Source organism: Pongo abelii, chromosome 8 (assembly GCF_028885655.2).
Source record: "Pongo abelii isolate AG06213 chromosome 8, NHGRI_mPonAbe1-v2.0_pri, whole genome shotgun sequence".
In the NCBI taxonomy this organism is placed as follows: Eukaryota; Metazoa; Chordata; class Mammalia; order Primates; family Hominidae; genus Pongo; species Pongo abelii.
Window position 1 is genome coordinate 15,785,219 of NC_071993.2, and position 15,766 is coordinate 15,800,984.

At 37.2% G+C, this 15,766-nt stretch overlaps 1 protein-coding gene across 2 annotated transcripts in view; it reads right to left on the reverse strand.

Moving 5' to 3' along the window:
• Positions 1-15,766, reverse strand: part of ITGA8 (integrin subunit alpha 8) — a 199,316-nt gene that overhangs the window by 151,482 nt on the left and 32,068 nt on the right. For both annotated transcript variants that reach the window (XM_024253918.3, XM_024253917.3), the window contains exons 4-8: positions 12,890-13,013; positions 7,643-7,704; positions 6,504-6,549; positions 1,567-1,692; positions 556-600 (exon numbers count right to left, since the gene is read on the reverse strand). In XM_024253918.3, the coding sequence (XP_024109686.2) occupies positions 556-600; positions 1,567-1,692; positions 6,504-6,549; positions 7,643-7,704; positions 12,890-13,013 (403 nt within the window). The remainder of the gene's footprint in view (positions 1-555; positions 601-1,566; positions 1,693-6,503; positions 6,550-7,642; positions 7,705-12,889; positions 13,014-15,766) is intronic.

The following is a 15,766-nucleotide window of genomic DNA, read 5'->3' on the forward strand; positions in this document are numbered from 1 at the left end:
TGTTCATTATTTCATGTCCATCAGTCCCAGTAGGCAACAGCCACAGCAAAGTAGAGAAGACAGGACAGAAGGGATATATAGGAGATAGGGATTCGTTTGTTCTGTTATTTGGGGTTTGGGTATGTTCAAAGAGGAAAAAGGAAGTAAGGTTGAGGTGTTGAATTGGAGTTGGTTGGGGAGAGTAATTTTGGACATGTTCGATATGAGAGGTACTAGAAATGAAAGTTAAAAAGGGATCTTAATTTCACATATTTGTTCTGTCACTAACAACATGGCATTTAATCATCTATATTTTTCATTCATAGCGTGGGACTATGGACCTAATATTTTATTGCTTAACTAGATTTTATAAAGTTGATATTCATTCTTACGAAATTCTTTCAGACTTAAAATGCTGTATCAAAGTATTTTTTCTACAAAATATAGGCACTCTGGGATTCCATTAATATCCCTTTTGTATAGCAAATAAAATCACATTGATAGAAAAAACTTTATATGCCATTTTACCATTTCCCCATGCTTTATAAGTGATTTAAACTCCACAATGTCTCTCACCTTGCTGAGAATCCCCAGTAAACTCCCCAGCAGCAACTGAGTATCCTGTTTTAAAGAAAAAGAAACAAACTAATCACACTTAATGACTTAACCAAATGAGTGATATCTAGAAAAAGGTGAAAGGGCTACCATGGTACTGCTTTATTTAGAAATCTCTACAAATATTATAAAAGTAGAGATTCTATAAAGGGAAAAATTAATCACATCGAAAGGAACATTTTTATACTAACTCCTGAATGCATAATAGATTATCTACTACTTAAGTAGGAACATAGCTAAAAAATAAAAATAAAAATAAACAGATTCTGAGTCAATTTTAAAAGCATGGATACTTCATAATCCACCTTGAGTGTAAATGGTGGCTGTTGCATTTTAAGAGCTGCTGATAGAAAATAATCAGAACACTCTGAAAGATTTCCTTTGGGGTCAGGTTTTGCTATTTCTGGTCACCAGCACGACCTACTTGCTAATGTCTCTCGTGATGGTTTTCTACAATTTCATTTAGCTCTAAAGTGAGGTGCTAGCTACATTGACAAAATATAGTCACATTTCTTTTTCAAATTCATCAAGCAATCAAAAGGCCACTAGGATACCAAAGGTGGGAAACAGTAGTGGTGAAATGACATTGTGTGGTTTGTGCATAATACAATTTGAGAATATTCCAGCAACTCAAACTTCTCTTGTGCATCTCTGTTAACTAAGAAGACTGCTATCATGCTGTCCCTGTCACACTGGTAGCAGCCCTGCTAATACATAGTATCTACTACTGGTGAAATAATTCATGTTCAAAAGACTGCTATGGAGCCAACAAAATAGCTGCTCAAATTATGTATTACACATCATGGCTGGAAAAATAGCAGTATTAAAAAAGAAAAATCGAGTCCACTCTAATAAGAGAACATTTGTATAAGATGCCAAATAACATTGGATAAGTCAGGGATAAAACTTGCATCTACATTTACTATGCTTGTCTTTTGAAAAACCAGAAATGTCTTGGGCAATGGGTCTTACCAAGGTAACTGTCATCATAGGAAGCTGGAGCCACTTCCGTCTGCTTTTCTCCTGCCAATTTCCTGAGGATATCCTTGAATGAGTAATTTGCAATGATATCTGCAACACTGGCAGTGATCACTTGCCCTGTGTTTAAACAAATTAATATGTTAACTTAGTGAATGCAAGAGGCAGGCCCTCCGTGAGCAGACACATGTTCCCTTGAAAGCTATGGTGGAATTGCTTGCTTTTTGATGATGAATTTTCCTGCCTGCCACTCGAACTCCAAGGCAGAGTTAGTTACAGCTGGGTAGAACTTTCCATTCTGACAGAAGACCTGAGATGAACTACAATATTTTATTGGGCTTCCTGCTGCTTTCAACATACACACTCCACCTCCAAATGATCAAAGTATCCAAGAGTGGAGGCCAAATTTGCAAGTAAAATTTATGTGATGTAATTTTTGTTTGTTTGTTTTTGTTTTTTGGGATGGAGTCTCGCACTGTTGCCTGGGCTGGAGTGCAACGGTGCAATCTCAGTTCACTGCAACCTCTGCCTCCAGGTTCAAGTGATTCTCCTGCCTCAGCCTCCCAAGTAGGTGGGACTACAGGCACCTACCACCATGCCCGGCTAATTTTTTATATTTGTAGTAGAGATGAGGTTTCACTATGTTGGCAAAGGCAGTCTCAAATTCCTGACTTCGTGATCTGCTTGCCTCAGCCTCCCAAAGTGCTGGGATTACAGGTGTGAGCCACAGCACCCGGCCATGATGTAATTTTTATTCTGGAATATTCCACCTGGAAGGAAGCTTTGAGATCATTTGGTCAAATATAGCTTCTTGTAGGTGGAGAAACTGAAGCCCAAAGAGCTAGAGTGCATTCTCTAAGGTCATATGGTTTTGCTAGTAGGATATCAGGCATTACAACCAACGTTTCCTTTGGCATTCTAATAAAACTTTTTGTGCTCTTGCAAAGGATAGATATTGTATTCAATCTAAATCACGTATCTGATTAATAGATGATAAAATATATCAGCTAAGTTAAATGAAGGAATTGCAAAATCTTTGAGCCATCTGCTTTTGTTGCTAAAATATAGAGAGAGCATAAAATTAGGACAATGGGAAGCACCTAGGTCCAGTGAGATCCAAAATTCAGCAAAAGAGAAATCCATGGGCACCAACATTGACATGATAAGAACTTTGGTTAATCTCTCTCAAAAGTCACTGTCAGAAGTCTTGAAATAAGATTGCATTGGGGTAGACAAGTATCTAAAAGACAACCAGCAATTTCCGCTGCAATTTCTATGCATTCCCATGTTTACCATGGACATCTAAGGCAAAAGTGTGATATCATGCTCTTTGGGAGAAAACTGAAGAAATGCTTTCAAAAGACTATCATTTAACATGAATTTGAAAGCCAAATTAGTCTTTGGGAATTCACACATAATTCCCACAGTCTTTCTGTTGGAAGTCCACAAAAAAATGAAACTGTCAAACTAGATCATAAATATTGCCAAGTAACTGGGATTTGAAATGACTATTCTGATATTAAGACAATGGTATTTACACATGAGTTTCTGAGCACTGCCTGTAGAATTTGCCAGTTGTCTCTGGGTTAGAGCTAAATACCCTCTTTCCTCCATCCCACGTACACACTGTCTTTGCTGTTTCCTTTAGCTATGTCTATAAACATTATAATCTTAAACCTGAATAAAATTTTAAATTCTATGTCTCAAACATATGTTTCTATATGCCATTGCTATGGCAAATTTTTAGCAAATCATTTGTCTCAGACATTTTTTCAGTTTAAGGAAAAGAATGGATTATGTGAAATTAACCAAGTGAATTAGAAGAAAACCTTCCATAAATATAATTTTAATTTTGTAGCCATCTGTTGTGCAAAATATATAGTTTTTCAGTTTGCAAAGTAGTTTTTAAATACCAAAATGTTAATTATTTGATGTTTATAATTGTATATGCATGAATTGAGCTTAACATTAAGTTTATATACAATTTTATCATAAATCCGCTGGGCGCGGTGGCTCACGCCTGTAATCCCAGAACTTTGGGAGGCCGAGGCGGGCGGATCATGAGGTCAGGAGTTCGAGACCAGCCTGACCAACATTGTGAAACCCTGTCTCTACTAAAAATACAAAAATTAGCCAGGTGTGGTGGCATGCAACTTTAGTCCCAGCTACTCAGGAGGCTGAGGCAGGAGAATCACTTAAACCTGGGAGGCAGAGGTTGCAGTGAGCCAAGATCACACTACTGTACTCCAACCTGGGTGACAAAGTGAGACTTGTCTCAAAAAAAAAAAAAAATCATAAATCTATCTCTCCTGGATCTTTCTCAATGACTTTTAAACATGATCAAGTTTCTTCCATTAAAAAAATTCCTTCCTCAACTCTTAATCTCAGATTCTACTCTATCCTAAACTTTATAGCCCAAATTACAGAATCTTCTCAGTATTCTCTCTCTAGGCCTCCCGTCTATACCCATGGCCTGAGTTATCACCAGTATGCAAGTGACGAAAATTTATATTTCACTCTAGATATTCTCTGGGCTTAAGCCCTAAATACTTAGGTGAAACCCTTTGGGTATCTTAAATATTTTCATACACAACAGAACAAGAAGTAAACTCATCATCTTCTCTCTCCAGCCCACTCTAAACCGATCCTCTTCCAGTGTTCTGTATCTCAGTGAGCGGCATCCACCTACAGCCATTCAGTAGCAGGCGTCAGAGACACTCCCTTACCATCTTTCTTCCCTTACCACCATATATCCAACCCATCATTTAGGCTGCTTATTTTGCCTCCAAACTATTTCTCACATTTCTCTTCTTTTACAGTCAGTACCATCATCGCTCTAAGAAACAGACATCTTTACCTGAAACTTATACAACTTGTTTACCTTATAAACTTAAAATTAGTTTATATCCTTGGAACAACCTTGTAACTACTTTGCTGATATTTCACGTTGGCCAACTTTCAATCTATTTTCTGTAACACAGCCGGAATCATCTTTTCAAAACATAAATTCGATTGTAGCACTCCATGCTTAAACTCACTTCATAGTTTGTCACTACACTCAGGACAAACAACACCTTCTTACTCTAGCTAAAGCCATCTATTTAAACTCTTAAAATCCCCCAGTGGTTTTCCATAGTTTGTAGAATAAAGACAAAACTGCTTAGCATGGACTGCAAGCCTGCAATGTGAAACCTGAATAAAATTTTAAATTTCTTTGTCTCAGACAAATGCTTCTATATGCCATTGCTATAGTAAATTTTCAGCAAATCATTTGTATCCAACGTTTTTTCAACCAAAAGAATGGATGATGTGAAATTAACATAATTTATGATAAAAATATCATAAAAATTTATGATAAATTTTTAAATTAACATCATGTTAATTTCACAACATCCATTCTTCTGTTAAATTAGGGGGCCACTCCATACCACCCAAGCTCTTCTTCCCTCACTAACTCCGGTCACCTTGACTTTCCTCCGTTCTCACCTACACTGCCCTCCTGCCTCCCTCAGAACATCTGCACGTGGTCCCTCCTCTCTTCACCTAGGTTACTCCTACGTAAGGTCCAGATCTCAGTTCAGGGTTGTTTGCTTTCCAAGTTAACTTTGCGCTGCTGCTGGCCTATGCAGCACCTTAGCAAGAATTAGAAGACGTCGTTTCCTCTCGGCAGATGCTGTCTGTACCTGGGTTCATGGCTCCGTAAGCAGAGCAAGGTTGTATTCCAGCTCCCTGTCAGCCAATGGTCGGAGGACAAAACACACCTATCCACAGCCACCCAGGAGAAGCCTCCTAATTTCTCCCAGCCCCATCACCACATGCCTTTGCTTCGGATTGTGTATCACAGTTGGGGGTTCTTGGGTACCCCTGTGAGAGTTCGATTAGTGCCTGTTATCATTCTCTAGATATTAACCTCCATGACAGTAAGAACAATGTCTGTTTTTACTCATTAATGTGTCCCCAGCCTCTACCACAGAGCTTGGCAGAGCCTCAACACATTGTTGATGGAGAAATGAATTGTTAAGTTGCAAGAGCATTTTAAAATATTATTTACATTACAGAATACAGGCTGGGCAGTGGCTTACGCCTGTAATCCTAGCACTTTGGGAGGCCGAGGCAGGTGGATCACCTGAGGTCAAGAGTTTGAGATCAGCCTGGCCAACATGGTGAAACCCTGTCTCTACTGAAAATACAAAAATCAGCTGGGCATGGTGGTGGGCACCTGTATTCCCAGCTACTCAGGAGGCTGAAGCAGGAGAATTGCTTGAACCTGGGAGGTAGAGGTTGCAGTGAGTTGAGATCGTGCTATTGCACTCCAGCCTAGGCAACAAGAGCGAAACTCTGTCTCAGAAAAAAAACAAAAACAAAACAAATGAGAGTACAAATCAAAATGATGCTTTTGTTCTCACTCATACATGGAAGCTAAAAAAGTTGATCTCATTGAAATAGAGAGTGGAAAAGTGGTTACTAGAGGCAAAGATGAATAGAGATTCAGGTATAGCCAGAGATGGGTTAATGTACACAAAAGTACAGCCTGGTAGGGGGAATAATTTCTAACATTCTATAGCACTATAAGGTAAATATAGTTAACAACAATTTATTGCATATTTTTAAATAGCTAGAAGAGATTTAAAGTGTTCCCAACACAAATGATCAATGTTTGAGGTGATGGTTATGCTAATTACCCTGATTTGATCATTACACATCATATACATGTATGAAAATATCACATGTACCCCATAAATATGTACAATTGTTTTGTCAATTAAAATAAAATATTAAAAGCAAAAAAAAGAAATAACTCTTCATTTGAGAAACTATGAATAAGGATATAAAATTAAGGTAATAGAAAGTAAACATTTAACACTACTTCTGGGTCCATCCTTCTGTTAGTAACAACAAATGCGCTTTTCTGCTCTGCCAACAGAACATACCTTGCCAGTAGAAACTCCCAGGTCCTCCCACAATAAGGTCTCCATTCTACAAAACAGAAACAGCAACAGCAACCATAATTGGAAAAGAAATATTAAACATTTTTAAAGGGTTATAAATAATTGTTAATAAGCATTGCTCTAACAATTTGTTACACATAAAAAGCAATTTTTAAAAGAGATCCTTCTGAGGCCTGCAGTTCATTTTCTTTCCTCTTTTGTTTTCAATTATTTAGTGTGTTATCATATTAAATAATTTTAATTTGACTCAATTAGGTAAGTTGAACTCTCTCCCTTGAGAGAGATAAATTCCGTTTTTTGGCATTGCCTCTTATAAGCAAAATATCAACATGTTTAATGCTGTGCAATTTTGCAGACATGGTCTTTTGAGCCTTTGTGATAAAAATAAAATTCTGTTCCAATTTATTTCAAGGCCATAGTAATGCCTATTTTTTTCCATACATCCCCAGTGCCACCCCCTTCTCAGGAGAAAGAGCAAACACATATAAGACTAGCAAATATAAACATTTTCTCATGAATTGACATCCCCACCTTTCATGCCTCATATCTTTAACTCTCAGTGGAAAATATAAAAACAAAAAAGTAATGATAAAAAGTACGATAAAAGACAGTAAGCAGTTTATACGTTGATGAAATTTTTCTATACTGTTTTCAAAACCACAGAATCTTTTCCCTTTACATTCTTACTGAACATCTCTTTTTAATTTTGTGAAAGGATATATGAATTTTAATATTAATATTAAATGTAACTGGTCAATTACAGTTAACAAAACAATGAATAGATTCTTGTGATCTTTTTAAGAAACATTTCTTTACTGAGTTTTTTAGATTTTCATTTAAAAAATTATTGTCACAAAGGGTAAGAAGAAAGGCTGTTGCTTTTTATCATGTCTATTTCTCTACTATTTAATAGGCTGCTATGTGCATAAATTATTTACATAAAAATAAAAAGTGAATGGAAAAATTTTTTTAGAAAGCATTTGCCCAAACAGGCTACGTATGCTCCTCAAGATTCTTTGGTTCTTTGGTGGTGGTGGTGGTTTTGGGGTGTGGGAGTGAGAGGCAGAGGGTAAAAAAAAATCAGATTAAATATTAGAAACTGCAAGACCAAAATAATTCACCTTATAAAAATCCAGACTAAATCCTGCTTGGCAGTAACCCTGGCCTTCCGGATCAGCATTGCCTAGAACGATCAAAATACATAAATGTTATAACGTTATCCTTCCTGAAATATTTTTTAATAACCAATTCAGGATATTTTGTTATTTTCTCTAGAAACCTCTAAATTAAAAATGATCAATATGTGTTTTATGTTTATTTTTAAAATGTTGTCCAAGTAATTTATTAAACATATTTATGTCTATTTTCTTACACCAGATAGCATTGTGATTCTCTAGTAAGATCAACAAGAATAACATCCCTTTTGGCTACTCTATTGGGTTTTATGACTCACATTCGTTTGAAGAAATAAAATCTCTATCTTTGACTATATTCCAAATTTCCCATGAGGCAATAACGTGTCTCTCTTTTGCCCCCTCATGCTGAGTGAAGGCAGATAGGTCTGTCATTCCCAAAAGGTGACACCTTGAGGAAGAAGGGGCAGTGCAAGATGACCTTTGTAGATGTCATCTTCTGGGCCACCAATAAGTGTTTCTACTGTTATGCTCTTTAATAGGAACTTAATTTTAAGTTATCCTATTATGGCCGGGCGTGGTGGCTCATGCCTGTAATCCCAGCACTTTGGAAGGCCAAGGTGGGCAGATCATGAGGTCAAGAGATTGAGACTATCCTGGCCAACATGGTGAAACCCCATCTCCACTAAAAATACAAAAATTAACTGGGCATGGTGGTGCGTGCCTGCAGGCCCAGCTACTTGGGAGGCTGAGGCAGGAGAATCGCTTGAACCCGGGTGGCAGAGGTTGCAGTGAGCCGAGATCATGCCACTGCACTCCAGCCTGGGTGACAGAGCAAGACTCCATCTCAAACAAACAAAATAATAATAAAAATAAATTATTATAATAAGCTAGGTAAATTGGGAAATTGCATTTCTGGTCACAGTCTCACTGGACATTGCAATGCTAGTGTTCACAAAAGAGAAAATTCCAGTAGTGGCTTATCTTGCTTTCCATCCAATATGATTCACTAACTCATTGTCCAATAGGAGCTCATGGTACAGTTGTAAGCTATAGGCAGGCCAACACGTTGATTTCAAGGCTATTGTTATCAAAAGTCTGTAGGGCATTAGGACTAGGAATTTACTACTTATAACTTGTACTTTTAAAAGAGTTTCCATAACTTCTAACATGCCTAAAATAGCCAAAATGTAGTGAATTAAGTAGAGGGAATCTCAATCCTGCATAGTTAGATTTGGACATGTAAATAATGACTCCTTTCTTATCAAGGATATTCCTCAATGGAAACTGAAATAAGAGGACAGGAAAGGAAATACATGTCGTCACAGGAAATATTGATGACTGGGCATGCGTCTGTTCAGAAGCTTTTTGAAATGGACCTGGCCTTTCCAGCTTCCCTTAGAATGTCTTCCAGTTTTTTCTTTCCTCTGGTCATTACTTAGCTAGTTTTAGCACTGTCATCATCAATTTTTTCCAGATGCTCCCTTTTTTTTTTTTTTTTTTTTTTTTGAGATGGAGTCTCTCTCTGTTGCCCAGGCTGGAGTGCAGTGGCGCGATCTCAGCTCACTACAAGCTCCGCCTCCCGGGTTCACGCCATTCTCCTGCCTCAGTCTCCCGAGTTCTTTATTTTTAAAAACACTTTTTGACCCCATACACTGCGTTTTAACAAAATTTGTTCCTTATTTTACAGCTATATTTCATGATTTATGGTCATGAATCCTATAAAGTTCCCTAAAAGCTCATCTCTGTAATCTGGAATATCTGAGTACCAATTTTCTAGAAGCTCATATGTGTAAATGTTTATATGCATCCAGAAGTATATGTGGATGCATGAGATATTACTCTGAACATGTATGTGTTCATATATGTGTTTTTATATGTATTTTTCCATGCACAAGCCTTTTAAAAATCCCTTTTAAATTCAACCCTGACTTTTTATTTTTATGATTGTAAATTAAATTATTCAAAAGGGAAGAAACATGACCATTCTTTGAAAGTATTGCTTTAAAACAGCAGGCTGAAAAAAATTAAGAGAAAACATTCATTTTTTTTTAAACAAAATACACTGAGAAAATAATCAGCTCCAAATGTTTATTGTAAGTGGCAATTATAATAGAGTGTGAGGTTCTTTCCATTGCAAAGTCTTTTTTTTTTTCCTTGTTGAATCATAATTTCTGAGAGCTGAAGGAATCTTTCTTCCTGGGACTTCAGAGCATCTGTGAACTTGATAATTATGTCCTAGAGTGAACTCAGGAATCCAAGGAAGCATGTGGATAATTTGCTGCTATATGTTGACGTCTCATCCAACAAATGGAAGGGTGTGTGTGTGAACCATCTCCACCTGAATTATGAATGACCATGAGAGCCATAGGCAGGTCATCAATATGAATGAGCAGGTAATGGCTAACAATATCAGCAGAGGAGGTTTGCAGTGTAAGATTAACATGAGGAGCTTCTTTAAATTCTCTTTCGAAAATAATATTGCTGATGTTTCCTGTTCTGGGATACTGACCATATGCTCGTGAACAAGCTGGCTTTGTGTTAATGATCTGTAACTTCTTGGCCATGACGGGAAGTCTGCTTCTTGGATGATTTGAGGAGGAAGAAGTACCCGTAGGAATAGGGAGACCAGGAGGATGTGAAAACTGTGGCTATACACCACAGAGGAAATAATTCATGGCAATTTATTGAGCTATTCTGCAACTCAACATGTGCTCCATTCTGTCTTTGTTGAGCTGTTAGCCTACTGTGTCCATGTAGCTTAAGATGCAAATGTACATTAGTGTACTTTTTAAAAAAATCGTTCAAACTCACTCTGAAATTTTCCCCTAGAAGTCTACATTTCATGTGCTGTATTTTGATCTGAGCCCTCAGATCCCATACAGGTAGTCGGGCAAAAAGGCAGAACAAGGAGTGACTAGTTTTATAAATATCATCCTTGAAGGCAGTTGGAAGAATAACCTACATTATCAAGGCAAAAGGCATATGAAGGATGGTCTTGTCTTTTGTTACAGTTATTTGCTGTTTGTTGAACAAGCCAGCTTGTCCGTGAGCATATGGTTAATATCACAGAATAGGAACATGGGCAAATCATGGAGTGTAGGATATGGACAGGTGTAAATATTGATGAAACAAGTTCAATAATGAATCTCTCCACTACCATTCATTTTCTGATATATTTTGGATTTCCTTTGTTATTGTTTGTGGGATTTTATCTTTAGCATAACAATACTGACCTCTTAATAAACCCAAGGGCACAGCACTTTGAATGGAACATGACACAAACTATGCCTCGTGTTGGTTGTTGCCTGAGTCTGGGAAGTTTCTCTCCTCTCTTCTCCAATAATCATTTGGTAGAAGAATCCCTTTCTATCGTCTTGTCTAAAATGTTCCTCCTCCCCTGGCTTCCCCAGCACAGGTCTCTCCCTCCTTTCTTGTCTTGCTGTATTTTTTTGTAGCACTTTTCACTGCCTGACATTGTATCATAAACACATTTATTTACATGTTTACTGTCTAGAGCTAGTTCCTTGAACAGAGGGCTTTTTTCCTCTTGTTCTTTGCTGAATTCCCTAAACATAGAAGAGTTATTAGTGTACTGCTCAATGTGTGGTTTTTCTTTTTAAAGAAATCCTGCATTGAATAAATAATTGAGTCCCATGATCTACAAAGAACCCCTACTTTAAAGCTATTTAAAATAAAATCCTTATTCCATGGACTATCCATTCAGCTGACATTTGTTGTCATCTGAAGAAGTGTCTGATTTACTTCAGTAGTTTTAAACAGAAAGCAATAATCTTCTCCTTGTTAAAAATCCTCACTAAAAGCCATCAGAGTTAAAATGTTCAAGCCAGGTGTGGTGGCGCACAGCTGTAATCCCAGCACTTTGAAAGGCTGAGGCGGACGGATTGCATGAGCTCAAGAGTTCAAGACCAGCCTGGACAACATGGCAAAACCCCCTTTCTACAAAAAATGCAAAAATTAGGCATGGTGGCACATGCCTGTGGTCCCAGCTACTTGGCAGGCTAAGGTAGGAGGATTGCTTGAGCCTAGGAATTCAAGGCTACATTGAGCCATGATCAACTATCATACTCCAGCCTGGGTGACAGAGTGAGACCCTGTCTCAAAAAAAAAAAAAAAAAAAGTTCCACTCCCAGTTCTTTAGGCTTCTAAATCTCAGCAGCCTCTTTGTTAACCCTCTAATATCACTAATCTATTTTTCTCTTCATTTATTTATGACATTTGATCATTATCTTCCCTACATTAATCCTGAATTTTAAAAACACTCAGGCAAAAGAGGGAAAATTTACGTTTTAGAGTTCAAGCTAATTTGGGATTTAGTTTTTTTTTTTAAATCAATATCTTGAAATCAGTCCTAGAATCTTCTTTCTACTACATTTGCCCTCCAATATGGTCTTGTGAATTATCAACAAGAATGAAAATCCATAGGTATCTTATCAACAAATCCTAGTGATCTATCTGGCACACTGAAAACTGGAGGAGTTAATTAAAGGACTCGGAGTAGATGAATCCACCCGTCTATCCATCCATCCATCCATCCATCCATCCATCCATCCGTCATGCTATCCCGAGTCTTGGGTATTCCACAGAGATAAAGTGATTAAAACACAATGCCCCAAAGATGACACTCCCAGGTTTGCTTTGAAGACTGCTTGGCTGCAAGATTCTTAGAACTGCCAGATGAGATTTGAACTCTAAGTATACAGAGTCATTTTGAAAAAAAGGATTAAATATCTTAAGCAGAAAGGCATATCATGCAGACCGTCTGCATACACAGCTGGTAAAGAAGAAACAGCCATTGAGAACACAAGCCAGACAGAAATCTCAAGTTGAACATATGCCCAGGTCCAACCATGCTAGCTAACACCATTTTGGCAATAAACAAGTAAAGTGGGCAGTCAGCATTCTTTAGGACATGGAGCGTGAATTTTGAACAGCAACTGACACTTTATGGCCTAAGATAAGGAACCAATCAATTCTGCAAAATATCTTACATCAGAAATGTTCTAAAACACAGAAGATCAGTAGAATTCCATGCTTTTGACTTGCTGTCACATCAAGACACCTGTAAGGCTGACAAAAATCTTTACCTACCCTCAAAGCTTTTTCCTTGCAACCCTGTAAGTTATCAATGGTGTTTTGAGCCTACCTGCACTCCTGTGTACAATAGAAAAGTGCTTGAGCTAATGTTCGTTTCAAGGAATAAAAGTTGCTTACTGTTCCGGCAAGGAGAGAACTCGGCATAGGCGCTGAAGTTCTGAATTGCTACATAGCAGGTGCCAACTGGGTCCTTTTCTGGTGTCGGTTTAAGAGTTCTCCAGTGATATAAAGGAGCACAGGCCTAGGAAACATCAAAGACAAAAAAATACATTTTTGATGTAGGTTTCTCATACTATAGTTTTATTTGAATTGTTGGTATAACAAACTTAAATTATTGGGTGAATGAATTGGCCTCTAGCATGCTAATGAGTACGTTGGTCATCAGAGGTAATTAAACTTCCAAAACAAATTTTTAATGTTAACACAGAGTAGAATTGGTGAAAATTAAATACATGCAAAAAAAATGAGTTTTCTGACTTTTTTTTTTTTTTTTTTGGAGACAAGGTCTTGCTCTGTCACCCAGGCTGGAGTGCAGAGGCATGATCACAGCTCACTGTAGCTGCAACATCCTGGGCTCAAGTGATCCTCATGCCTGAGCCTCCCAAGTAGCTGGAACCACAGGCACACACCACCATGCCTGGCTAATTTTTTTTGTTTTGTTTTTTGTAGAGACAGAGTCTCACTATGTTGCTCCAACTGGTCTCAATCTCCTGGGCTTAAGTGATCCTCTTGTCTCAGCCTCCCAAAGTCCTGGAATTATAGGGAAGAGCCACAGCACCTAGGCCCCATAGAAATTAAATTTTTTTTTGCCCCTAAAAGCAAGCAGAAAATAATTCCTAAAAGCGAATAACTCATATTTCTTTTCTTTTTAATTGGACCTACATAAAAGCAAATGATCATGTAAACAGTGAATTAATCAGTGTGATGTCTTATGAGAACAAGTTCCTTTCTGTGTCTAATTATTGCTTTTAAAAGATAACTTTCAAATCAAAGGATGCAAACAAGCTAGTAAACCTCTGTTTTGTGACGCCCCCTAGTTTATCACGGAAGCCGCATATTATGACTTTTAAACAATGACTTTCATCTGGACGCACTTCTCCATTTTCACGTGTTTTTGGCTTGGTTTTTCACTTCATGGTTTTTATTCATGGCAAAACTGAAAGTAGAAGCATCTTATGCCTGTTTTAGCAATTTTATCAGGGATGATCAGAAAGTCAGTAAGAGAGCATGTTAATGAGCTACAAGCATTTCCAAGGCATTAAACACCACAGGTGAAGCAATTCAAGTCTCTGGCCCTCCTTGTTATGGAGAAATTTATCGAGACAAACTCCAAAGCCCTCAGACAATCTTTTTGAGAAAGGAGAGTTATCCAAATTATTTCATAAATGCCCTCTCCATTCTAAGGCAGCAAATAACCAAAGGGTTAGAAACAAAATGTCCTATGCTTATTTCCAGCTAACATATAGAGTGGTAAATTAAATAATGTTGCATACTGTACAAATATTTGCTCATACGTTGGAACCTTTTTTGGAATTGATTTAACTGCCCACAAGACTTATATATTAAGGTTTGCATATAAAGCTTGACTAATAGATGTATAATATGTTGAATTAAATGCATGCCTATCAGATAGAAGTTGAAACATAATTTTACAATACCAAATGATTATGCATTTGTTGGTATATCTTTGCTTTTATGATTTATAATTTGTAATATCAGAAACTGATTTGATGCCTCATCATGCCTTGTCATTTTCGGAATGTTGCTTTAGAGAAAATAAGACATACTTTATGTCATTGCTTATGACCCCTTTTTAGAAATACATTATGGTAAAAAGAGGGAACTGCTTCTGAATTAGTTTGCCTAATATCAGGAATATTATCGGCAAAAATGAATTGAAACAACAGCAAGAAAAACATGAAATGATCTGGCTGCTTTTTTAGAAGTTTAGATTCTCACAAGAGCACTGTATGGAAATCCTCTTCAAGTAAATGAAATAACAAGAAATCCTCTTCAAGTAAATGAAATAACATTTTCTTAGGAATGAGAGAGGAAATAAATGCTTATGAAACATTAGCATGGTTTGGACTTCTGTTTTTCTTGCCTGGACCTTCTGTAAATATTGTACCTGATTCTCCAAATACTCATCTCTAAAGACAGAATCCTAGAACACAGGGCTGCTAGCCTGCCTTCTAATTTGATAGTATGGTGTCACACTTAATTCCAGAGAAGTGAAAAAAGATCCCAATTTGAAAGTAGTCTATGCTTCCAAATCTGTCCTTGGTAATTTGGCCCAATGTGTAACTATTTTTAGTAAAGATAACTCCTAGTCTCAAATAAATTACCCTTCTACAACTTCAGTTGTTTGGTTTTGCCTCTCTATATATTGTAAAGTCTTGGCCAATACCCCAAAACTCTCTAACTCTTCTAGGTTCCCCAAGTTATCTGGTTCATAAATTCAGCATAAGGTGCAGATGCAAAAGCACAGGGAAGTCTACATCATGAAGCATTCACTTGTGTAGTTTGATCTTCTCCAACTGGCCTCACCTTCTGTTTCACCAAAAGGCATTTCATGCCATCAAAATGCTTTCCAGTGTTTGCCTGATATTAGCTCTAAAAAGTTACTCTTTCAATCTGCTCAGTTTCCCATTGATGTGAAACATACTGATGGGACATATTTAGGCTTTGACCCAAACCTGCTACGTATACCCGTGGTACCTGGATATACAAAAATGATACTTCTGGAGGTAGGATTTTGCAGTTATAAAATTATGTCATATAGGAAAGAATTTAAATATTCCTTCTGCTAAGTTTCAGCACTCAAAAAATTTAGCTTGAAATATACTCTTTATTATCCTATTTCCCATCACGTATTTTAGAAAATGCAGGCATGCCAAAAATTAATCATTTTTTTATTATGAACATGGTGTATTATTTTAGTTTCCATTGTTTTGAGGGTTTCTACAATTATTGAATAAATATGCAACTATTATA